Below are 26371 nucleotides of genomic sequence, written 5' to 3'. Positions count from 1 at the left end.
GAGTGAACCCAGGGGGGATTTCCATCAAGGAGAAACAAACAGAATTTTCACACCGTAGCCTGGTCATTCCTGAAACTGGTTTTCAAAGCTTCTCTGATGCACACCACGCCCTCCTGTACTCTTCTAACCACCCTGGTGTCTGGCTGTGCGTAATCAGCAGCCAGGCGATTTGCCTTAACCTCCCACCCCGCCATAAATGTCTCCCCCTTACTCTCACAGATATTGTGGAGCGCACAGCAAGCAGTAATAACAGTGGGAATATTGGTTTCGCTGAGGTCTAACCAAGTCAGTAAACTGCGCCAGTGCGCTTTTAAATGTCCAAATGCACATTCTACCACCATTCTGCACTTGCTCAGCCTGTAGCTGAACAGCTCCTGACTACTGTGCAGGGTGCCTGTGTATGGCTTCATGAGCCATGGCATTAAGGGATAGGCTGGGTCCCCAAGGATAACTATAGGCATTTCAACATCCCCAACAGTTATTTTCTGGTCTGGAAAGTAAGTCCCTTGCTACAGCTGTTGAAACAGACCAGAGTTCCTGAAGATGCGAGCATCATGTACCTTTCCCGGCCATCACAGGTTGATGTTGGTGAAACGTCCCTTGTGATCCACCAGTGCTTGCAGCACCATTGAAAAGTACCCCTTGCGGTTTATGTACTCGCCTCCTTGGTGCTCCGGTGCCAAGGTAGGGATATGGGTTCCATCTATCTCCCCACCACAGTTCAGGAATCCCATTGCAGCAAAGCCATCCACTATGACCTGCACATTTCCCAGAGTCACTACCCTTGATATCAGCAGCTCAGTGATAGTATTGGCTACTTGCATCACAGCAGCCCCCACAGTAGATTTGCCCACTCCAAATTGACTCCCGACTGACCGGTAGCTGTCTGGCGGTGCAAGCTTCCACAGGGCTATCGCCACTCACTTGTGAACTGTGAGGGCTGCTCTCATCTTGGTGTTCTTGTGGTTCAGGCAGGGGAAAGCAAGTCACGAAGTTCCATGGAACTGCCCTTACACATGCGAAAGTTTCGCAACCACTGGGAATCGTCCCAGACCTGCAACACTATGCGGTCCCACCACTCTGTGCTTGTTTCCCGGCCCCAGAATCGGCGTTCCACCGCATGAACCTGCCCAACTGACACCATGATGTGCACATTGCAGGGGCTTGTACTTCGTGAGAAGTCTATGTCTATGTCCTCATCACTCTCGTCACCGCGCTGCAGTCGCCTCCTCCTCGCCTGGTTTCACTTTTCTTGCAGGTTATGGTTCTGCATATCCTGCTGGATAATGCGTGCGGTGTTTATAGTGCTTATAATTGCCGCAGTGATCTGAGCGGGCTCCTTGTTCCCAGTGCTATAGCATCTGCGCTGAAAAAAGGTGCGAAACGATTGTCTGCCGTTGCTCTGACGGAGGAAGGGGCGACTGACAACATGGCTTACAGGGTTGGCTTACAGGGAATTAAAATCAACAAAGGGGGTGGCTTTGCATCAAGGAGAAACAGAATAGCCCCCTCAAGGATAGAACTCAGAACTCTGGGTTTAGCAGGCCATTGATTTCACGGAGGGAAGGAGGAAGGGGGGAGAAAATGAATACAAAACAAATCTGGTCTATTTCTTGTTTTGATTCACTTCATCTATCTTTATATATCTTGCTGGCAGCAGACGGTGCAGTACGACTGCTGGCCATCGTCATCTCCTGGGTGCTCATTAGAAGACGGTGCAGTACGATTGCTGGCAGGACTGAATCACCATGAGACGAAACTTAAGAGGAAAATGACCTGGCTGAGTCACTCCCATGTTTGCCCAGGCGCCCCTGACCAACCTAAGAGCATCCTGGAGTATGGCGACGATGGCTACCAGTCATACTGCACTGTCTGCTGCCAAAAGGCAATGAGCTGCTATTGTGTAGCAATACTAGTACCACATCTGCCAGCACGCAGCAGACATATGGTGACGCTGAGCTGAGCGGGCTCCATGCTTGCCGTGCTATGGTGTCTGCACGGGTAACCCAGGAAAAAAGGCACGAAAGGATTGTCTGCCGTTGCTTTCATGGAGGGAAGGAAGTGGGGGGCTGACAATATGTACCCAGAACCACCCGTGACAATGTTTTTGCCCCATCAGGCATTAGGATTTCTACCCAGAATTCAAATGGGCGGCAGAGACTGTGGGAACTGTGGGATAGCTACCGACAGTGCAACGCTCTGGAAGTCGACGGTTGCCTTGGTACTGCAGATGCACTCCGCCGACTAAATGCACTTAGAGCATTTGTGTGGGGACACAACAATCGACTGTATAAAAACGCTTTCTATAAAACCGACTTCTATAAATTCAACCTAATTTCGTAGTGTAGACATAGCCTTGTTCTCATAATGCCCCAGCTATGTCCTTTCCCTTATGCAGGTGCTGCTATTTCTCCTGGTCCTAAATTGCTTTCCCTCTCTCAGATCCCCTCAAATTCCTTCTCTTTCAGGTCATATCAACTCTCTTTTCCCAGAAAACTTTTCTTCTTTACCATCCACTTTATAGATGCACATACTGGGAAACAGGAAGAGGAATGGGAGTGGTATCTCTGCAGCTCCACACCTCCAGTGACCACCTGAGTATTCTGGTCTCTCATCATAGTCCACAGCTCCAGTGATGAATTCTTGATTTATGAAGGGCTCAGTGGTCCGCTCTGGCCACATCCTGGTGCTCTCCGAGATAGACTTAAAGTGAGAACAGGACTCTTCCTACCTGGCTGCCACCTTTTGCAAAACTTCCTCATCCTTTGTGGCAAGAGAGGGCACACTGGCAGCTCAGCAGAGGAGCAACTCAGCTACAGGCAGTCAGCTAGCTAGTAGTAACCTAAATACTCAATTGGTGGAGAACCCTGCAAGTCAAGTTTTCCTGAGGCTTTGGGGGTCTTAGAATCAAATCTTCATAGCATCATATTATTCAGATAATAGCAAACATATCAAAATTCTTTTCCTGTAGCCCTGCATATTTAAATATGAGGAGATGTGTGTTTTAAAATACACAGCATTCTATTATTTTGTTTGTTACAGACCTGGACACCTTATCCAATGGCTTACTTCAGCCAGAGACCCAGGAAGGAGAAAAAGTCCAAACAACCACTGATGGTAAACTATATGTTCCAGAATATTATAGTTTCTACAACATTTCCCTTATTGATAACATCTGAAGGCTGGAGCTCTTTATGCAGAAGCAGGTTGAAAAACAATGCAAATGTGACATTCCCAGACAAGAGGGCAAAGCGTCTTGTGTGAAATCCTGGGCCCACTGAAGTCAGTGAGGCCAGGATTTCACCTTTTATGTTTAATGATTTGTAGCCATGTAGGCCAACAAACTATTAAAAACCTTCCTTTGTTGTCCAAAATATTCACATTTGGGTTTACTGAACAATGGTATTCATGGATAAAAAGAAGTGTTTCACAGCCCCAAGCTACTGCCTCCTGAGGAGGCCAGATATAATACATGACAACTCCTTTGTAAGAATATATATATAAACAAGAAGGCATAGTTAAGGTTGAGCTTTCTTTGTCCTTTCTCTGTGAAGGTTTTATGTACCCAATTTTAGGTTTTTTGGTGAAATACATAATTACAAGCACACTCACCTGAAAACATTCAAGAAAATATGTATAAAATCAATTTCCAATACCTGTAGGTCCTCCTGAGAAATTGGTCCTTAGGATGGTCATTCCAATCCAACTGCAAATTGTTAACCAAAGTTGTCTTACTGCTTTGTAATTTATCATTCGTGATCATAAAACAAGTGATGATATCCAAAAGCTCAACTTGACATAACATATATGAAGGTGAAACATGAGACTACACTATCATAACTGATCACATTTTCAAAAATCTCCACATCCTCTTGAAACCCTCCCTGCTAAGCAGAATATCATCAGTATCTTACTTATATTAAATACCACTAAAGAGAAGTAGCTTGTTCCACCAACCAAGAAATATATGTAAATGATAACAAATGTTGCCTCTATTACTGTATCCTATTAGGATCTGAACCGAAGTCCAATGGGAGTCTTTTTCCTTGATTTCAATGGGCTATTTGGGGCCTTTAATGAAGAGAGAGAGGCTTATTGAGCAAAAAATACATATACTGTTTAATATCAATGAGGCCAAGGGGACTCCTCACTGAAATGCTGAAAGACCCTTCTAATACCCTTTTCTCCTCCTCAATACTATTAGACACAAACCAGGCAAATCAGAGAATAGGGGAAGAGCATGAAAAATGAGAATTAACTCACTCATGAATGTAAAGCATTTCATCCTCTAATTCTGTTTAGTGTGGAAGCTGAAGCTTCTTCCAGTGACTTATTTCAGCCAGGGACCCTAGAAGGAGAAAAATTCCAAACTCCCACCAAGGATATGCCAAGAGGCTTAATTAAAAATTATCTTTTTTTGTTCATGGTAAAAAGAATTCACAATCTACTGTCACATTTCCTTCTTGCTTGCACCTGCGCCCGATACCTTTTCTTTCAGTTTCTCTGTCTCTCCACATACTGCTTCCTTTATGTACATCATAGTGCATAAACTGTGAACTTAGTTCTTCAATTAATGAATGCATGTTTTTAGCCGACAGATACCTAGACTCATTATGGCTTTGGAGTTCCTTATAAGCAGAATTATAAACCCTTACATCTAAAACAGTGTGGTCTAGTTGCTAAAAAATTAGATTGAAAGTTCTGCTCCTGTGCTCTTACGCTGACGTGGTCTATGGTTTTTGACAAATCACTGAGGCCAGCATTTTCAAAAGTGGTCACTGATTTGGGATGCCCACCTTTAGACACGGGGGCCTGATTTCCAGAATTTTTGAACATCCATCACTCCATTAGTTTCAGTTAGAATTGTGAATGCTCAGCACTTCTAAAAATCGGACCCAAGAAATCTGAAATTGGGCACCTAAGAACCAAGGCTCCAAAAATCAGTGACTGCTTTTGGAGAAATGGGCCTTTCCCTAACTGTATCATCAGTTTTTTCATGTATAAAATGATAGTTAGCCACATTTGTAAAGCATTGTGACTACACAAGTATTAAGTATTATTATTTATTATTCACATAGAGGCTATTGGCAAGCCAGCCTGTTTCTAAACATTGTTCAGTATTTAGACTAGACACCTAGCTATCTAAAAATGACTGTCTTCTCAGGAAGTTCTAAGTGCAATTGATATCCATTTATACATTTTAGGACCAAATATCACAAATAACATGTGTTTGGGTAACACATCGCATGACAAAAGTCAAATGAGGATCCTCTATTTTATTCAAAGAATGTCAGTTTTTCTGAAGGGTTTTTCATATCTAAGCACCTCATACGCATTATTGATTGAATGGCCAAGGCAAGGTCACGCAGGAAATCTGTACCAGAAATAGGATCAGAATCTACTGAGTCCCTGCCCAGTGCATTAGCCGCAGTTAGCCTTCCTCTCCTCATTCAGTTCTAAACTGTTCCACATCTCATCTTCCTGAAGCCTCAGCCCTGGTCTACACTACAAACTTATGTAGGTATAACTTCATCGTTCAGGGGTGTGGTTTTTCCGTTTAGTCCTTTCATTTTGTTTGTTACAGAACCTGAAGCTCCACCCAATGAGTTACTTCAGTCAGAGATGCTGGAAGAAGAAAAAGTCCAAGTGCCCATAGATGGTAGGCCAAGATGCCTAAATACAATTTTTTTTTATTGTTCATAATGTTCAAATTGTAGCTCTTAACACCTTTTGATACACCTGAATACAAATCCTCAACTTTTCACAGGGGGCTAGAAACAAAATAATGGAAAACTTTTGTAAGTAAACAGGATAGCAAAATACCAGGTCTAAATAGTTTATTCAATCACTGACCCAGTTGGTTTAATTTAAAACAGAATATAAAGATTTATCCATTCAGTTAAATGGAAAATGTACCATAAACAAGCAAAGCAGGTATTAATAGCTTCTCAGTGGGGATTGTTGGTAGCTGAGCACTTTTGAAAGCCTGGCCACATCATTTAGGTGTCTATCTGGGAGATGAGCGCTTTGGAAAACCTGGCCAGTGAATTTTACTTGCCCCCTAAGGGAATGTCTACGCATCCGCTGGGAGATGTGATTCCCAGCTCAGGTAGACCTACATGTACTGGCTACTTTAAGATGGAAATTTCCACGGAGAGCGTGATCTGGCTCCTACAGACCATCAGAAAACCAAGAACAAATAGGGAGAAACTCCAAAAAAGAGAACGTCTTGTAAACCTAAAATATTTTAAATCTGTTTTTACAGATCCTGAAACTTCATCTGAGGGCTTAAATCAATCAGAGACCAGTCTGAGCAATGCAGAAAACAATGAAAACCCTTAAATAATTTCTGATCAAGTAAACTACAGCAAGGGATATGCTATAGTGCCTGGAACATATTATTTCTGTGATCTGGCAGAGACTGATTCACAGCTTTGAAACTTCACAGGTTTTCTTTTATGGTAGTTATGAAAGAATGTATAGGAACTGGCACATTTAAAAAAAAAAACACCACACCCACACAACCCCCCCCCCATGTTAATTGATTCTACAGGGCTGAAAATTTAAACACAAATTCAATAAATGAAAATGTTAAAATTATTTTATCAATAATTCATTCACATTGCATGTGTTGTATATCAAAGTAAATATTTAACAGCCTAAGCAAAAATCTTAGGCCAAAATTGTCAAAAATGAGAGTCTAACTTTAAGCCAGGATTTTAAAAAAAGGATGCTTTCTTTTATTTGCTTTCTGATACCTTTATGTTTGAATTAGTAATATTAATATTGTATTAAAATAAGAAATTAAAATGTAAGTGTAGCATTAATGTTACATATTTAAAGTGTAGTTTTACTCTGAGAAGTAACAGTAAAAATGGCATCTCTTTGCTCAGCAAATATGCACAACAGTAATGTATTTGCTCACTTTAGTGACAAAAATATTCTTAGCCTTACAGAGCCAACAGAACTAAGATGGAATAGAATCTGCATCTTATTCAATCTTGCACAGCCTCAGCAGATTGTTTACTGAGTTCCAGTCAGTTACACCTGTGCAAACCCATTGAGGAAAATGTTGTTGCACAGATAAAGCTGAGTCCCAGTTTGTCTTACAGAAGCTTTGTCAAAGATGCTGATGCAGAAAGTGAAAAAGCGCAAATTGATCCTCAGAATCCAGAAGGAGGTGGTAGTTAGGAAATAAATCTTTTACTTAAGTACTGAGCACATTTGACACAAAAATTAGTAATACAACAAACATGGAAGCCATGATATCGACTTAGCAAAGTCACTTTTCAGACTAGAACTTGACATAGAACAGAGAAGAATGAGAGAATGAAAAAAACCCAAGCATTTAAAAATATTGAGGTGCTAAAGCAATAATTGCCTTTTTTTAAAAAAATTTGTGCTGGAGAAGTCACGATACAATAAAGAAAAGCATCTTAGCTGTACACTGTAGAGTTGCACTGTTGTGCTTTTTTTTTTTTTTTTTTTTTTGCAGCGTCATAGGTTTTAAACTCACCCTCTCCTTAGGTGCACCCAGCCAAAAGGACCTTTAGTGCATCTGTCCAGATGTAGCCATAACTTGGCTTCAGTACCTGGGGAGCATTAGTAGAGGCCAGTTAGCACTGCTGGCAGCACTATTGGTCCTAAGAGAGTCACATCTGGGCAGGGTCATGGAATCAGTACGAATACTCGTGAATAAGGGTTGCAGGATCTGGCACTTGACAAATGAATGAATCGAAGGGTTATAATGGAAACTTTTATGCAATTTATAGGAAACTCAGACTGGTTTTGCATATCCAAAGAATCATTTGAAAGGTTCACAAAGCCTTAATAGCGACAAAGTTTGCTTAACCCAAGGTAATACACAAAATACATTTTCAAGGGTCATTATTGTCACTTACTAGAGGGGAGGTACTAAGGGAAAAATTCCATCCATATTTATTACATAAGGTAAATGTAGTGGTGCCAAGACCATTCCCTTTATAAAGGGAACAGATTTGAACAAAATGTTACTGAGAGGTGTTCTCTGCTGCTTATGGACCAACACACAACTCCCATTACAGTTAATGAAATTTTTGCCAGGGTAAGCACTTCAGGATTTGGCCTTAATTTCTTGACACAGCCATTGAAAGCATTTTCTTTCTGAATGTAAGTTCTGCATAGCACACTCTGATCAGCACAGCAAAAGTATGTTTTGCTCTCTGGATTGGCGCTAGAAAATATAAGTAATAATAAAATGGGAGGCTTAATAGACAGTCAACCCTGTGTGACAAGCTCTGGTGCGTGACGTCCCCGATTAAGCTACAGGACAACAGTGTTATGGTCAGGGCAAGAATTCTCTTTAATCACAAAAGATCATTTCATTGCTTCTTAGTGCTTCATCTTAAAAGGAAGAAAAGTTGATATTTTTTCTTTCATTTTTTCCTCCATTAATTATTTCATTCATTCCATTAGTTTCAAAAGGTAATACTCGTATGCTTAAAGGTAAGCAGATGCTTAAGTCCTTGCCAAAATCAGGGCATTGGATAGCTGCAGTAGACCTTTTCATGTGTACTCAGTGGAAGTTGGTTGTACACCAGCTCCTTTCTTTTGTTAGTCTACATCTTTTAATAGACAACCTTAAAAATAAATTAAATGCCATTGTGCATTCTTAATTTGCTTTTTCTGCAAAGTTTGGAATCAGGATAAAAATTTTTGCTGTTATCTGCAACAAATAAAGAGTGTTTGAATAAACTAATTTCTGTTCAGATGGAGGCTCCATTTGACAAGGGAGGAAACTAAGATGAGTTCTTTGCCAGTTGAGATGGACTAAATGGGGAGAGGGAGTCTTGTGAGTCAAAGGAAAGGGAGCTTATGAGAAGAGTGCTCAGGTGGACCAAAGGAGGGTGGGAGCTTGGGTGGGATTTGGAAATGGAAGTTGAGTGTTTTATAGAAGGAATAGCATAGATGGGAAGAGTGTCATGGAGGCAACAAGTGAGGGACCTAAGTTTCGTATGGGGGCAACTGTCTCCTGCGTAGAGGTCATACTGGAATCAAGAGTCTCCTGGGTGTCTTAGGGAAATCATGTAGGAGTCAGATGATTCCTGGGGCAAGGGTGCTTCAATGGGGGCACTGGTTTCAGGGAATAGACGTGGCTCTAATCAAAACCAGTTTGTCACATTTTCTTCAAACTTTGTAAGTATGTTCTCGTTGGCCTTCAGAGTATTTCTACCAGTTTTTAGACCAGACCAATTTTCTAAACCTAAATTATAGGATAGTTAAAATCTGACATTGTAACAGCCTCTTTGTAAGATATTTGTTCATACATTCTCAGATTTAGTATCTTTTAAGCCATAAATAATTTCCAGTGCATACTTTATGAGCTATTATTTAATGCTGTATATGCTGGGAATGTGTAGAATATGTGAGTTCTGATATACTGCCTGTCAGAATAACTGGAAAAGCTTAATTTTAAAACTTCTTTAAATAAATGAATTTCTCTTGCCAATTTTAGCACTTGCATTGCACATACTGTACCATTTGGCTGTACTGTAAAATGTGTAAGCTTTTTGGTTACACTAACACTACTTTACCTAGGGGGTTACATTACCAGTTCAGCTTATTACTGTCCCTGTTTGAGTTGTCAGACTAGTGGGTTGTCACAGGACACTTTGCTTCCTGCCTGAGAGAGAATGACTTCCTCCAGTGTCCATAGCAACATCATGTTTCTCAGCAACCAGGAGATGCTTGTTTGTGTTTCCCCATTCTAGAAATGTTACCTCGCAGTAGAAGAAAAATGGCCCTTTGAAACAACGATCAAGTTCGTTCTGTATTTAATTATTCAGAATATTTATTACTCTTCTGTGTTTTGACTGCTGAGACAATGTACAGTGTCTTGAGCCGAGTCTTTCCTGTGTATTACTGTGAACAGCATTCATTTAAAAGCAAAATCTTTTAGAGTTGTGTCTTGAAATCAGCTTTTAACTACTGAACAGCTTCCACAATACCTTGTGACTTCCAGGCCTTCGGTAGGTAATAGAGAAAGGTAAGAACCGTTACTGTATTTGAGAAGAGATTGTATTTACAATTACAGCATGACAATAAGTCCCTTTCCCCCCTCCCCCCAAAAAAGTATAAGAAAATGTTTTATATTGCTATGGCTTCTTCAGGGTATATTGCTATGGCTTCTTCAGGGTATTTAAGTACAGATCACCCTGAATATCTCACTTGACTCGATTTTGCCTGACTAAAGACTGCAGGATTGGTCCTGTTGATCTACTGTAGATATCTTTGCCTTCCAGAATGTTAGTTAGCCTATGTTTTAAAAAAAAACAAAAAACAATGCAAGACCCGATACTGGAAACACTCATGCAAATGAGTAACTTTAATGTATGTGACTATTCCCACTAGTTTCAATGGAACTACTTATGTGAGTAATGTTACTTATACCTTGCACTTCTATTGTTACTTTTGTTCGCTGGATTAGTCCCTAAGGTTGTACGAGTTCTGTCATGCATATTCATGATTTATACTACTAGTTTGTTCGGATAAGGCCTATTGAATTATTAAATAGCATTTAGACATTGTTACTGACATGCTATACTGTGCATCAAGTATAGTACATCAAATCCCACTGAAATTGAGAAGAGGTGTTAATGTAGCAATTAGTTGCTACCTGGATAAGTATTACTTTTTATTTTGCTTACTTTATGTACAGAACAGATACTAACCTTGGGCTAAATCCTGTTCACCTCACGAGAAATCCCCATTAAAGGCAATCACGTTAGTTACCTCCCTCTTTAAAACACAAAAGTTTATAAGTTCATCATGTGAGTGGGTGTGATAATGTAATAATGCCTTTAAAACACTTTGAGCCAAATGCATTGCTAATGCACATGGATGCAACTTCATTGGTATCTGAGGGCTCCATCCTGCAAGATGGTGAGCACTCTAGTCCAACCCAGATAAACACATGAGCACCTGTTTCACTTTAAGCACTTGAATAGTCCCATTTAGTTCAACAGGACTACATCTATACTTAACTTTTAGGATATACATAAATGTTTTGGTGGATCAGGCTAAAATGTTCAACATCTTGCAGGATCAAGCCTTAACAGATTTGCACTCACTGCATAACTTCATTGAAGTCATTGGAACTGTTACCATTTATGTTAACGCCCAGTTTGCCCCATGTACCTTTATATACAATGTCACCTCTTGCTTTATTTTGTATACCTTTGTTGGGAAAAAAAAGTAAGAGGTAATTATTGTAGCAGGCTGCATCTATATAAGTCTATGTCTTATAAGAAAAGTGAGGCAGCCTTTAGGTAACTACACCTTTAATAACAACGTATATCCTGATTCACTGGCATGGAACCCTGCTGTTCTGGGGTCCCACTGATTTCCCTGGGACTGCACTAGTACATCAGTATGCAACCGCTTAAGAACTTTTTGAGAATTGGGGCTATCAGAGCTAGTGGAGAATCAGGCCCATAAACTGTAATAAGGAAGAAAGGAAAGGAAAGGAGAATTTTTAAAAAGTGATATTCCTTTCAAAGCAAGAGTTTTGAGAGAGTCTACAAATGAACAAAAATAACTGTAGGTTCCTCTATTTAAAATATTAATGTGGGAGTAAGATTGGGACCAAAAGTCACAGCTTTCACACAATAAAATGGTAATCAATACATCTATAGTAGACATAATTTTTCAGACCCACTAATAACTATAGGTCATCGAATTTCTATGCTGTGGAATTGGCATATGTACTATCATGTTTATCTGATAAGTAGTGGTCAATGGCTGTGAGTGGAAAAATACAATATGATGCAAGTTTGGGTAAGTTCAGCTTTAATGTCATATTTATACTATTAATGTTTCAGATAATTTCCAACTCTGACTGACTAGGTTACTCATTTCTTGTTCAATTTAACATCAGGATTTTTCACTGAGCCGTACATAATGCATTTAGAACCTTATAACTGTTCCATTGTGCCCTATGTTGCTAAAGGTGAGTGCATAACTAGAAGATAAACTTCACAGGAATTTTTACAGCAGCTAATAACAGAATTTAATTTAATGCATTTCTGACATGTAAGCTGAGAGCAGGGCTTGAAATCTCCACTGTTCTCAGTGGTATAAGGACTTCTATTTTCCAGAGCAGGAGTGGGTTACAGATGTTAGTTGGGTGTATGTTTTCCCTTCTACCTTTCCATATTCACCTCTGAAAAGAAATAATAGCACCTTAGCTGAAGAATCTTACTCCACTTGGAACAATCTAAAAAGTTGAATTATTAAAGCAAGTGCACTTGCTAAGTGGCTAGCAGACTTCAAGACATGCTTTCTTCTCTGGGATTATTTACTCTTGAATGGGTGGTAATATTGTACATGCACACTGGATTACTGAATAGCAAAGGATCCCATCCTACCACATACCTGCATTTAAATGCCCATTTGTCCTGATTCTCCTCTCACACCAATTTACAATTACTCCTGTTTCACACTGACTGGGAGAGGGGAGTCAGGCCCATTTAATGGAATTCATGCACTTGGAACTGCAATACGAAGGGGTCCATTTTAAAGTAAAGACTTGTTTTATGTAATTTTTGTTTAATTTCATCTTGAAATATACCCAGTAAATGATGCAGATTCAGATGTCCAATTTAAAGAGCTTGCACATATCCTGGCTGGGAGCTGTGATTTAATACCATGGTTTGTTTGGTTACAGGAAGTCCCGTGGCATCCGCCTATTCTAAGCCTTTCTGTTATGGATCCAGACCAGCAAGGTAAGTACTGTTGTCAAGTGCTTCCCAAATTTCACAAGAGAATTCCCAGTGTCCAAACTAGTGAACTTAACTGGAGTTGTTCCATCTTCAGAATCTTTTGTTATAATGCAGGAGACAAGATCAAATGCTATGGCAGATCAGTCTGTTGCTTTAGATCATGCAGCCTGGAAGAAGGATTTCCGGGTTGTGTTATTCTTACAGTGCTCCCTGTATTATATGTAAAGTAGTATCTGTTCTCCTATCTTACCTGCCATTTAAGTCAGTAAGATGCAAAACTACTGGATAATTAGATGTGAGGTGTAAGGAAACGAGGATAAAAATATGTAACTTAAAACAATTTAATCATAGGACCGGAAGGGACTGTCCTTTGCACTCATGGCAGGTCTAAGTCTTATCTAGTCCATTCCTGACAGGTGTGTATCTAACCTGCTCTTAAAAATTTCCAATGATGGAGATTCCACAACCTCCCTAGGCAATTTTATTCCAGTGCTTAACCACTCTGACAGTCAGGAAGTTTTTCCTATTGTCCAGCCTAAACTGCCCTTGCTGCAATTTAAGCCCATTGCTTCTTGTCCTATCCTCAGAGTTTAAGGAGAACAATGTTTCTCCCTCCTCTTTGTAACAAACTCATATACTTGAAAACAGTTATGTCCCCTCTCATTAATGCAAGTTAATCAGCAAACTATTATAAAAGCAAGAGTTTTACATCAAGGACCATCAATTACTTGGCCTATGCTATTTTCATGAGTTTTATATTTGAGGGCCAGCAGCAACTCCTGGCCAACCTAGTCTAAATGAAGTTCAGGAGGTCCTCAGCCCAGCTTCAGCTGTCTGGTGTAGCCCCAAACTGAATTCAATGTATTAATAAACCCTTTTGTTCAGTAATAACCTATTTACTGCCAGGTAACATGGAGAGAAAGTCTACTGTAATATTGGTGCTCTGTGTGCTATTTTTCTCTTCTTGGTTTTGATTCTCAGTCTCTAAAACCCTCCCAACTATAAATTAATGACTACTGAGTTATGTTTTTTTTAAAACCTAGTGGCTTTGGGGTACAATTCACCCTCTGCAGAGAGTCAGCACAAGGTCTAGCACCACATAAGGGCCATTTAAGGCCTGGACCTGCACAAGGTTATGCCCCAGTTGAGTCCCACAAAAGAAGTCCATCTAGGGAGGATGTGGAATTCAGTGGTGCATAGGCCTCCTGCTGTGTCTCTGCAAAGGGGTGAATTTCACCCCAGTTTGAAATTAGATATTTAGTTTGTGTCTTGTAAAATGTCTTCTCATCAATAGTAATTCTGACTGATATGTAATTTAGGCTAATTTCTTTTTTGCTTGGACACCTTGCAGATTAGTTTTGCTAATCTAAATCCTAATCCTAAAGTATGAGCAATTGGTGACCTAATGTTTGTTAAGGACTGACTTAAAAGTTAAAAATATGGTGAAATGTTTCCAAAGCAGACCACTAGCAGATGGTTACCTGTACCCTCTGCAAGTGAGCCTGAGAATGTCAGATGATAGCATGAAATTCCCTTATCTTAGAGAATCTTATTCATGGAAGAATTTCCTGTTGGGTCACATAGAATCATAGAATATAAGGGTTGGAAGGGACCTCAGGAGGTCATCTAGTCCAACTCCCTGCTCAAAGCAGGACCAATCCCCAACTAAATCATCCTAGCCAGGGCTTTGTCAAGCCTGACCTTAAAAACTTCTAAGGAAAGAGATTCCACCACCTCCCTAGGTAACGCATTCCAGTGTTTCACCACCCTCCTAGTGAAAAAATTTTTCCTAATATCCAACCTAAACCTCCCCCACTGCAACTTGAGACCATTACTCATTGTTCTGTCATCAGCTACCACTGAGAACAGTCTAGATCCATCCTCTTTGGAACCCCCTTTCAGGTAGTCGAAAGCAGCTATCAAATCCCCCCTCATTCTTCTCTTCTGCAGACTAAACAATCCCAGTTCCCTCAGCCTCTCCTCATAAGCCATGTGTTCCAGTCCCCTAATCATTTTTGTTGCCCTCCGCTGGATGTTTTCCAATTTTTCCACATCCTTCTTGTAGTGTGGGGCCCAAAACTGGACACAGTACTCCAGATGAGGCGTCACCAGTGTCAAATAGAGGGGAACGATCACGTCCCTCGATCTGCTGGCAATGCCCCTACTTATACATCCCAAAATGCCATTGGCCTTCTTGGCAACAAGGGCACACTGTTGACTCATATCCCGCTTCTTGTCCACTGTTACCCCTAGGTCACATGATACCTTACATTCATGTTTCTTGTTCTTCTTCTGGAAGATAGACTTGGGACTGGATCCACAGCCTATTAAAATCAGTGGGAATCTTTCAATTGGCTTTAATGTACTTTGGATCAGGCCCTTGAAGAAAAGAAAAAAAAATCACTAGTACTATAAGCCAGCAAAACCAAATTTTTCCATATTGCATTACTTGCTACAGTGCATTATGCTGCATAACTTCTCCAAACAACAGGCAGCAACATAACCTGACAAAACCAAGACTGGACAAGTGGCATAGCAGACAAGGGTTACTGCTATATCATAGGAAGCAACTGAGAACCAGCAGAGTCCATAATTTGCTGACTATTAGCATTAGACTGGTTTGTATGTGAGGAACCACAAATTGGTCCATTTCCACAGGAAACAAGTGGAGAGTCTTGTGACCTATTTCCTCTCAGTTATGCATGTTTGCAGTTTATCTACACCCTTCATCATCTGTATTTGCCTCCTATTTGAACCGCAGGGATATATATGGCTCACCAGGAGAAAGCAATGAGCTAATAAGTCCTGTGATAGCTTCTAAAGATACTGTATATAAGCATTTTTTAAATACAAAATTTACATGTATGTCTGTAAAGCGCCAGGAATATTTTTGGCGCTGTATAAATAACAGGTCAAGTCACGAAGCCCCTTACTCAGTTCCTACTCAAATTCCCGTTGACTTGAGCGGAGTGAAAGGATTGAGCAGAAGTAGTAACGACACGGGATTTAACCCAAGAACTTCAGTGAGATTGCCAAGGGGAGGTATTCATGCTGACAAATTGTTTGATTCTAACAGAGCCACAGATGCAAGACCCAAACATTGTTTTCACAGTATAAAGTACAACTGGTTGAGAAATTGTTTTTCCTGGCAAAAGGCTACAAAAATGAAATTGTTTTGGTTTTCATCCATTTTCCTTCAAAGTTTTAGATTTTTGTTGAAGCCGAGTTGTTGGGTTGTTTTTGTTGTTGTTGTTGTTTTAAAGTCTGCAGAAGTTTCCATTTTGTTGTAAAGCTATTTTCTGTCAGAAAAACTATTTCAGTGGACATTTTTGACGAGCTGTAGTATAGCGTGAGCTCTGTCAGTGTGTAGTAACTTCCCAAAATGGCATCCTCCTGTCTTGTGGCTCCAGTGATGGACAGGCTAGTCCCTCTAGCATTATTTATGGAGAGGGTCTAAAATAGTGATCAAACTTCTAGGCTGGTCTCTCTCTGAAAAATTTACATCAGGAGAGCATTATGTTTTTCTGTACCAGGTGTACTCTATACTGTAAAAATAACACTTGGGTCTTGCAGTTCTGGAACACAAACCTATTAACTTCTCTGGGCATTGGCTCTGTTTATGGAGCAGAGTAAGGATGAGCACTGTGCATGTCTTTTGCCAAATTAATAATGAAATGATATTTCTAAAAACAGTGCACCTTCTTTATCAATGCAGAGATGCTGTTTCTGTAAGAGCCTGTTGAGTTACCCTCACACCCAGCCGGGCTATAGTGTTCCATGCACTGGGCAAATTCTATGTTAAAACAAACATCTGTGGCCCTCTTAGAATCAAGCAATTTATCAGCTTTAATGCTTTCCCTTGACTATCTCACTGAAGTTCTTGGATTAAATCCTGTGTCCTTAGTCGTTTTTTACTCACTAATTGTAACTGAGTCCAGACTGGGATCAGGTGTGAACAGGACAGTTTGAGAAACCCTGGTCTCAGACGTCAGGTTTTGGAGACTCCTTTCATGTTCTTCCGTGTTCTCTTGAGTGTTCCACCGTCCCTTCCCTTCATAACTAGCACAAGAGAATCTATGGTAATTTATATTTGTTTTCCTTTACAGAAGCTCTAAATGCCATTCAGAATTCTGTCTACAGAACAGCCCTGAAACTACGCTCAGTGCAAACCCTGTGCCAGTGTAAGTAGCTCAAAGGAGTCCCGTGGGAGGAGAACCTGCAAGAGTGCTGGCTCTGAGTTGCAATCATAAATACTGCTACTTGTTTTTCTCTAATGCTTTCCGTCTGATGATCTCAAACATTATCAACAACATTAATGAATTAATAAATAATACTTCATACATGTACTTGCTTCCTTTGAGATTCTCAGTCAAATGGCGCTAAGTAGCATTATCCCCATTTTACTGATTGAAAAACTCAAGCTCAAAAGGGGTGAAATGACTTGCCCAAAATGACAGTTTAGTCAATTAGTTGGGGGTAGAGCTCAGATTCTACCTGTTCTAATAACTAAATGATTTCCCAAAGCCTTTCAACACACATTTGACATGGATAAATATCATTATCTCCATTTGTGTTATAAAATAAGTACATATAGAACTGCTCAAAGTATTTTCAACAGCAAAAAAAAAAAGTAATCAAAAGTGGGGTCTCACTTTAAAAAAGATTTTCTGGAGAAAGTTTTGATTTGATTAAATGTTTTCTGTTTGAAAAAATTTCAAAAGGAACGAGAAGATTCAAAATTTGTTTTAAAATAGCAGGAAAATACTTATATTTCCTTTTTTCTTTCTCCATTGGAAAAAGCTAAGTGAGGAAAAATAGGTATTTAATTCTTTTTCAATGGAAAATAAAAAAGAATAAAAGTGAAGAAAAACCTACTTTCTCCTTTCACCCTCCCACTGGACCAGTGTGTGTGAGGCAGGGGAGGGGGGACAGTGCAAATATTTATAAAAAGAGAGAGCATAACAAGTGAAACAAATACTTTCTCCAATTTTTTTTAAAAGTAGGGAAAAACCTAAAATTGAAGTGAAATATTTTTAAACAAAACCAAGCATTGCTTTGTTTAAAATATTGTTTAATTTTCAATGTGAAAGTTTCATTTTTCCCCGAAGAATCTTTTGTTATATCCCTCCCCTTCTCCACCCCCAATTTTGACCAGCTTTAGTAGTAAGAAAGAAGCGTATCGGGCCATAGTAGCAATAGTTTATGTAAATTTGGCGTGAATCTGGTGCTATGTATATAAACTTTTGATAGCAGAAACCATGCTTAAGGCCCTTAGCATGGTTTCTGCTATCAAAAGCAATCAGAGCCTCACCTCTGCTTAGGACTCTGCATGGAGCTAAAGTAGCCAAGAAGTGGACTGAATGGGCCCGGGAAGGGATGTGGCTAAGTTGGATCCCCCAGTTTCAGCATATCCCTTTCGTAGTTTAGCTTTCATCAGAAGGGCTTTATTGAAGCTCAGAGGCTAAAACTACCTCTGTCCAGAGGACTCCTCAAGGAACAGAAGCAAATACAACCTTCTTGTCCTTAGAGTAAAGCCCAGATCCTCAAAAGGTATTTAGGCACCTTACTCTCACTGGCAGTTAAGTACCTAAATACCTGTGAGGATCTGGGCCTCAATCCTCAGTGTAGTATGGGCCTCACTAGTGAAAACTGTACCTTCTGCTGCTAGGTGGGGTGAATCGGACTCAAACTGTAAAAAAAAAAAAAAATTTTTGCCCTACTTGCTTCATCTGCTTGGCTCATTCTCTATAAATTAAAATAAAAGAAAAATGAGGAGAAAGTTAAATAGCTTCTAAAACTTGAAGCCAGACTAACTAAAATAAAGTCTAGACCTATAAACCTACTCCTCAGTGAGTGAAGTATTTGATGTGGGAAAACCACAGTGACCAGGCAAACAACAGTATTCTTGCAAACAGATTGTACCCTGTAGGATGGCAGACTCACCCCAGAAAGAGAAGCAGATGTTCTCCATTTTGCCTTGGAGCCCAGCTTTCCCTTGCCCACACTTACATGCATCGATGAGGTGGGTACTCACCCACAAAAGCTTATGTTCCAATACGTCTGTTAGTCTATAAGGTGCCACAGGACTCTCCGCCGCACGTACTACTGAGTAATTCCCGGACACCACAATCAGCTTCAGCTATGGAACCCTGCAGACAACTATGGTACAAGAAACCCACAGATTACCACAGTTACCTTCACAGATCCAGTAACTACCCAAAACAACACCAAAAACTTATCTACAGCCAGGCACCCGTCAGATACCATAGAATATGCTCTAAGGAGTAAGTCTGGGATTCACACAACACACTAAAACCATCTTCAGCAAACAAGAACTCTCCACCAAAGTAGATTGCATCATGGAATTGGCCATCCAAGTACCCCAAGGGAACTTACTTCAATACAGGAAAACACACCCTCTGACCATCCACACCTAGTTGTCACCTACAGCCCTACACTGGAACCCATACAGGGTATCATTAAACAATTACAATCCATACTCAATGGGGACTACATCCTGAAAGAAGTCTTTCCTGGACCCACCCCCCTTCTGCCCTTCAAATAACCTCCCACCCCAACCTCACCAAGCTCATCATCAGAAGCAAGCTTCCCGCAGACCTGGAGACACCAGCTCAAAGTGGCACCAGACCCTGCCAGAACAGATGCAAAACCTGCAGACATATCTCCACTGCTAAGATGACCAATACCACCCCCACACCCAAACACACCTTTCAAGATCCACAGGTCCTCCACATGCCATCAGAACATATGGTATACCTCATCCTTTGCACCAATGCCCCAACAACTATGTGGGTGAAAAACAGACAATCACTACACTCTTGAATGAAGTCGTGTGTGCGCACACACGCACACACACATCACCCTTGGGCAAACACTTTTCACAAAATGATCACTCCATATTTGACCTCTCAGTCCTTGTCCTCAAAGGAAATCTGCACAAGACAAACTCCCAGGCTTGTCTTTTAAAACTCATAACTTTGCTAGACACTAAAAATCATGGTCTTAATAAAGGCACTGGATTTATGGTTTATTACAATAATCTGTAACCCACTAACCTGCCCCCTATCTTTTCCCCTATGACTGAAGAGGTGTTAAAGGACCACTTCACCTTGAGTGGTCCCTTAGAATGGGTGTTAGCTACTTATGCTAAACAATCTGTTCCACCTTGTATTTAGCTGTGACACTTTGGGTATGTCTATTCTACACTGCATTGTAAACCCAGGGTTTGAACTCAGCCTCAAGCTTAATCCCCCTTCTGTCTACACACAAATTGCACTAACCCAGGGCTAGGATTCAATGGGAGAGGAGGGTTGGAACCGGAGTCAAACTGGGACCAGGATTCAAGCTCTATTGCTTTGCAGCATGGACACAGCCCCTCTGGACTCAGACTCTGGGAGTCTGCCAAAAGTAGTCCACAACCTCACAGGCCAACTTTCCTTGTCCTTTAGACCGTCAAGCTTTCCCACACTGCACCATGAACAGAGGTAAAGTGGCCATCTTTTGGGAGGGCACTAGGAAGTCTGGGATGTGTGTGGCTGGACTTGGGCCTGCATAATACAGTGCAGATGGTGGAGCCCCAGTTTGGGACTCAGAGTTCAATAGTTCCTAACCTGTGGTTACAGATAAATGGTTAACAAACCCAAAGACTGCTAACTCAAGTTCTACTAATTCTGGGTTTCCATTGCAGTGTAGACATACTCTCAGAGTACCTTTCCCAGACCTGAAGGAGAGTTCTGTGTAGCTTAAAAGCTTGTCTCTTTCACCAACAGAAGTTCATCCAAGGAAGGATATTAGCTCTCCGACCTTGTCTCTCTCACAGCTCCAACGTTGCAAACTACAATGTAAAATGTCAAATTCACCCCCTATGCTAAACCAGATGGTAACAAGCCCCTTTTCGCAAATAGTATTTGCCAGTGTATTTGGGGTTAAGGGACTGGTCACTCAGTAGCTACTTAGCACAGATCATCAGAACTATCTCAGCTCTCTAATGGAAAGAGTGGTGAAGGTTGAGGAGCACACTCAATGCTATTACAGAAAAAGCAGATCTGCTATAATGGCAGTAGTAGATTGTTCACTGCACCCCTGAAATTCAAAAGAACTCTCCCTTTAATAGATCTTTGTAAACAGTTCTACTCACTGCCTTAGCATAGCACTGCAGAGATATTTGCCTCTAACAGCCCCTGTTGACCACCAATTTGGTCATACGATGAACCATTTCTGTCCACAATTTGCCTCTAAGTCACATTTAGTTCAGATATCTTCTGGAGTAACAAGGCCAGCTAAAAGTCCACACATCCCAACAAGAGAGCCTTTCACCCCACTGGGGCTACTCCTCAATCCATGTTCTGGGCTCAGTCCTGAGCCCCACTCTGGGCTCAACAGTCCTTGTGATAGAGTTTTTACATCCTTTTCCCAGCTGGTAGGGAAACCCCAATTTCTCCCCCCTTCTCCACTGTGGTTTGTTGAGCAGCTAGGTTTTCCCCTTTAGATCTGCTCCTGTTTCCCTGGCCCACTTCTTACCTCCATGTCCTAATAGCTTACGGATAATACAGCCTCTCCTCTGGCTCCAAAGTTTCTCCCAAGGTCCGCCCAGTTCTTTGTTCCTACCCTGGTACACCAACCCACAAGCGTGCCTCCCTGGACCTTTCTCCTTTTCCAGCTCCCACCACAAGGACTAATTCTGTCTCCATAGCCCTGCTCAGTCTGTCTTCACCAGGCCCTTCCCAGAGAGCAAGAACTCCCTTTCTCCTGGATTTCCTCCTGTGTCTGTTCTCTCCCTTCTCTAGGTAGTCTCCCTGACCCTTCCGCAGCTGGGATCACCAATTGTAATGGAGTCCAGATCACCATCAGCTCGGGGTTAACTGCTAAATCACAAGCTAGATTGAAACCAGCTCCCCTAGAAGGCTGGCCAGCCTGAGACAGCAGAGATTTTAAAAAAGTTTTGCAAGCTAAGGAATGTTTGCATAATTGTTACAATGTATTACATTGCTAACATAGTGTAAAAGTTGCCAGCAATTATGGAACTTCATATATGGTCTTGTTAAATGTCACAATCTGATGTGTTGCTTAGGAATTGATTTATTGGAAATAGACATAGATCATCAAAAAGGCATGGGCAATTTGCAAACAATATTATTAATGCTATTAATATTAACAACAACAAAATAAATTAGACTATAAAGGATCTAGTCAGTACTGCTTATCTAGGCAAAATTCTCACTGAAGTCAGTGGGACTTTTGTTTTAGTAAGGTGTTACTGAGTAGAGTTCTCAGCATTTATTTTGCTCTCTAATTCTGGATGCAAACTTAACACTGAATGGAAGCATATGTAATTGGTTGTCTTTGTGTCACTTTCAAGGAGGTGAATGCCCCAGCATCCTCACTTGAAACAGTCTGTTCCTGAGGATGTACAAAAATAACAGTCATTGCCTTTAAGGCAAAAAGCCCCATGAAGAGGAAGACTAGCCTTGTGTTGAGGCCCTAGCCTGGGATACAGGAAACCTGGGTTCAGTTCTGTCACAGACTTTCTATGTGTTGGCAAGTCATTTTGGGTGGGAATTTCAAAATATTTAAGTCATTTGAAAGTCAATAGATCCTCTGTTCCTAAACCACTTAGGTTTTCAAAATCCTACCCTTAATCTGTCTGTGCCTCAGTTCCCTTTTTCTACGAGGGGGATAATAATACTTTCTTTCTCCCATCCCTTATCCATTTAGATTGTGAACTCTTAGCGGCAGAGACTGTCTCACAGTATGTATAGTGCCCCTGGCACTATGGGGCCCTGATCTCAGCTGGAGCCCATTGCTTCTACTGTAATAATAAATAATAAAACCACATTAAGGCTTGGATTTAGTAAAGTAAAATATCCCATAAATACCTTTATAGGGGGACAGACTAGACCATCACAGGGGTCCCTTTGGGCCTTATAATCTATGAAAAAAATCTTTTCAGACTCTTTGGAGCATATGCAAAAGTTGTCACAAAATCATTGATGAAATAGGACTTCCTAGATGATTTTCAGATCATATGTCCAGTTGGTTCAGTGGATGTTCCCATTTTGGAATCTATTCTCTGATCAATATGTGTGCAGGACATGCTCATATTAATGGTCTCAGTTCTTGAGTGAACTCCAAGGATATATTCCTGCTGTTCACTTTGGTTTTGTTCATCTCTTCTCTCTTTCCAGTCACTTTCCATGCACTTTTCCCTCTACTTAGATACAGTTAGTTCTATGCTGTTTACTCTGGCTTGTGGTCTTTTGGATGTGATCTTTAAAAAAAAAAATCAGAGTTCTGTCTGCACTCTGTGGACATTAACTATCCTATGGCACTTTTTTATAATAGGGTGGTTGCCCCAGTGTTCTTGGCCAAACCATTTCCCAGGCTCCTTCATTCTAGCGGACATTGTATGGAAACCTACAGTGGAGGGTAAGGAAACCTGAAGTCCCACTTAAGCCTTATATTGAGGTTGTAAGTGGTGCATAGGCTTTGTGTTCTCTCTCTGCACAGGGGTGAATTGCATCCCATATACAAAAGTTACATGTGCAGTTTGGATGAACAATTGCTCCTGCACTTTTCCTGTATCACCATTTTAAAATCAGGCCTATGAAAGCCCAATTGATCTTTTCCTTCTTTGGACTCTCAGAAAATTAGCTGAATATGAAAACCCAGCACAAGAGCCCTTGCAGGGTATTTCCCCATTCAGTTTTATATCAAGTCTTGTAAGAGGCTTTGCTTTCCAGACAGGTCTTAGTTATGTATTTTCACGAAATGTTCAGCTTCCATTTATGATAAAGACATAGGGACTGATTAATTTCTCCCATTGTTTTCCCACAGTGAGTTTGACTGATGTCTCCCTGATTCAGCACCTCCTGCCAAGCCACCAGTGTCAGAGGGAGAAGCAGAGCTCCCTGACAACACAGCAGCTACTGCAGTTGCTGAAGGAGCTATTCCAGAAAGCCAGATTAGATAAGCCAGGCCAGGTAGAGCCACAAGCCCCTGAGCTCACCTGGAACCTGCTAACTGCCATGTATGACAGGTGAGAGCAAGTGCACCAGTGACTTCATCATCACTATAGCAACACCCATTTCCATCCCCTCCTGCTTTTACATGCCACTTCAGTGGGAAAGTGCCTCCCCCCGCCACGAGCTCAAAAGGCATGTGTTATTTAAATTATACATAGTCAGAGGGGTTTAGCTTCAGATCTGAATTAAGCTTAGGCTAAGGTTTGAGGTTCAGGTAAAAGCTCAAAGCAGGGCTAAGGTTCAGGTTAGATAGCACCAAAATCTTGCAGACTTGTTCTCATGAGCTTTCAGGCCAACTTGGTGGAAATCTCACGAACTATGCTGCTTTTCCAAACTTTCTGCCATTTTGAATCAACCCCTTGATGGCAATCTCAGACAAGGGGCCAGGAACCAAAAGCGTGGGGAAGGTGAATGACCTCTTCAACCTTAGAAGCAATGCTTTCAGCTGAGGGTTGAGGCATGTTGGCAGAGCAGTGCAGGAAGCCTGCATGATGGCTTCCCATTCTGCAGCTATTCAGTCTGACAGAGTAATTCAGTCTCCAGGTCTGGTGAGCTTCACCCACCAATCCCAGTTATCAAATAGAATGAGCACTAAGTTCACAAACAACAACAACAGCAAAGGGAAATGTACAAGTGGGTTTTGTTGGTAAGAACAAGACCTGGAGAAGCTTTGTTGTTGTGTGAACAACCTCACTCATGCTACAAAAGAGCAGTAATGATGTACAACAAGGGTTGAATCTATGGCGGCTTTCCGTGCCCTGAAAAAATACAGTGCTAGGTTACATGGCATGAACTATGAATGCTCTGTGCAGCTCTTACCTGAGAAACTAAGTGATGGTGAATTGGAAAGGTGTATGAACCTGATTTGCTGTTGAACAATGCAGAGGATAAACCCCTTCCCTGAACTGAAAAGAAATGCTCAAACTGTAGGGTGACAAGCAGAAAGAGTGTGCGCTGAGAGCCGCGGCCCATTAGGCAGTGAAAGGGTGGTGCTGACAGCTGGGTTTTTACTAACAAGGAAGCCACAAAGATGAACTAGTTTTAATCATGGTGGGAAATTTTTGCAAAATTTCACTAGCGAACACAAGGCTTATCAGACAGTTTTGCCAAAATTCATTTGAACCCTACTCAGTCATTCAGTTTGACAGTCTGCTAACACCTGCGTTACTATCCATCATTTTCCAGTTTAAAAAGTTAGTCATCCATTCATAAGCAGAATCAATCAGGAACAAAAGAAAAAAGTGAAGTTCATTGTTTAATTTATTCACAATGGATGGAATTTACCCCGCATAAAGAGCCAGAACAAAACCTATGTACCAATTAAGCCCTCAAAAGCAGAACTTAAGTGATTCATTGTACTTTTACCATCCCCCTTGAATTTTCCGTAATGAATAAGTTGATCTGCTGTTTGCAATTCCATTTGATGAACTGCTTACAGAAATCACTTAAAGGTTAAATATAAACTAGTGCATTTTGGAACAAAACGAGAAATATCAGGAGTATTTTCTAAGCTTCATATTCTAAGTACATACAACCCAAGGGAAATTGCATAGAAGAATCTCCATTACAGGACTGACTTGGTCCCTTTTTGCAAGCCATTTTCTGTCTTCCTAAGGCCAGGCATCATTGTCCACTTGCTGGATATTTGATTTTGCCAGTGAATTTCTTGCCATGCATGCACTGTAGGAAAAGCTTCACATGTAATTGTGGTTTCATCCAGTGATCATTTACTTCCATCTATATTTTTTTCCCCACTATCTGAAGCTCAAACATTTTTTCCTAACAGGGACACACCAGAACCTTTTGTGTATCCATGCGTTAGTTTACTTGTATGCCTACTGAGAATATCACAAAGGCTTTTCTGTCGACAGTAGGAGTTCAAGAGTGATTTCACTGGTATCTTTTCTGCACATTTCATCAGACAGCAGTGTCTGGTGAACATTCTGTTTACATCTTCAACTTTTTCCCAGCTGATTGATCTTAGTTTGGTCTCAGGGCACTGCTGATGACTCAGCTCACTAGTCCATTCAGTTTAAGAGAATTTCTAATCTTCTGTAGTTTCCTTTCCAGTAGTACAGCACAATTTTATTCTTCCCTTCAAAACTCTTGCCACTGATGTTCTGAAGAGAATGGTAAGTTTCCAAGTCTAGAAACCCTTGTTTGACTGAAACTCCCACCAAGGTATATATTACCGCTATATCTCAACCTTCCCATAATAAAATAAGATATATGGACACTTCTGAAGATGATTTTGATGCATCACAGTAATTAAAATTCTTTAAAGTGCTACCCTACCCTGAAAAATGACTCTATTAAAATAGCATTGCAGTGTTCCACGTTTATGGTCTCTCAGATTCCAGATCAAATCTTCCCTGTTTTCAGGTTTAAAAAAAAAAAATTATTAACTGCCCACCTTGCAAACTGCAGTTAATCTGAAAGTTAAGCTGGGTCCTTTCTGGCCTGCACTTCAACAGTTAGAACTTAGGCCCTGATCCTGCCTATCCATAAGCCTATCCAGAGTCCCAATGAAGTTGGTGGGGATTTGCTCAGTCACCGGGATTTGCCCATGCA

At 40.9% G+C, this 26371-nt stretch overlaps 2 protein-coding genes across 5 annotated transcripts in view; both read left to right on the top strand.

Moving 5' to 3' along the window:
• MDH1B (malate dehydrogenase 1B) overlaps positions 1 to 17104 on the top strand; it is a 33791-nt gene extending 16687 nt beyond the window's left edge. The window contains exons 11-15 of one of the 4 annotated variants that reach the window (XR_012154370.1): positions 3043 to 3117; positions 5585 to 5659; positions 9750 to 9799; positions 12704 to 12761; positions 16865 to 17104. Coding sequence is in view for 3 of the 4 variants with exons in the window: in XM_073306582.1 (XP_073162683.1) it covers positions 3043 to 3117; positions 5585 to 5659; positions 6266 to 6342 (227 nt within the window). In the remaining variant the exon portion in view is untranslated. Of the gene's footprint in view, positions 1 to 3042; positions 3118 to 5584; positions 5660 to 6265; positions 6725 to 9749; positions 10020 to 12703; positions 12762 to 16864 lie in introns of those variants that run through there. The other 3 variants (XM_073306583.1, XM_073306582.1, XM_073306584.1) reach the window with 3 other exon arrangements.
• The window catches only part of DYTN (dystrotelin), a 61048-nt gene continuing 44707 nt past the window's right edge, over positions 10031 to 26371 (top strand). Inside the window, exons 1-3 of the mRNA XM_073306616.1 lie at positions 10031 to 12761; positions 16865 to 16939; positions 23613 to 23814. Coding sequence (XP_073162717.1) covers positions 12743 to 12761; positions 16865 to 16939; positions 23613 to 23814 — 296 coding nt within the window. The 5' untranslated portion in view covers positions 10031 to 12742. The remainder of the gene's footprint in view (positions 12762 to 16864; positions 16940 to 23612; positions 23815 to 26371) is intronic.

This window comes from Lepidochelys kempii, chromosome 11 (genome assembly GCF_965140265.1).
Source record: "Lepidochelys kempii isolate rLepKem1 chromosome 11, rLepKem1.hap2, whole genome shotgun sequence".
Lineage (NCBI taxonomy): Eukaryota > Metazoa > Chordata > Testudines > Cheloniidae > Lepidochelys > Lepidochelys kempii.
Note: the sequence above shows the minus strand (reverse complement) of the source record. Positions and strands in the feature narration are given on the sequence as shown.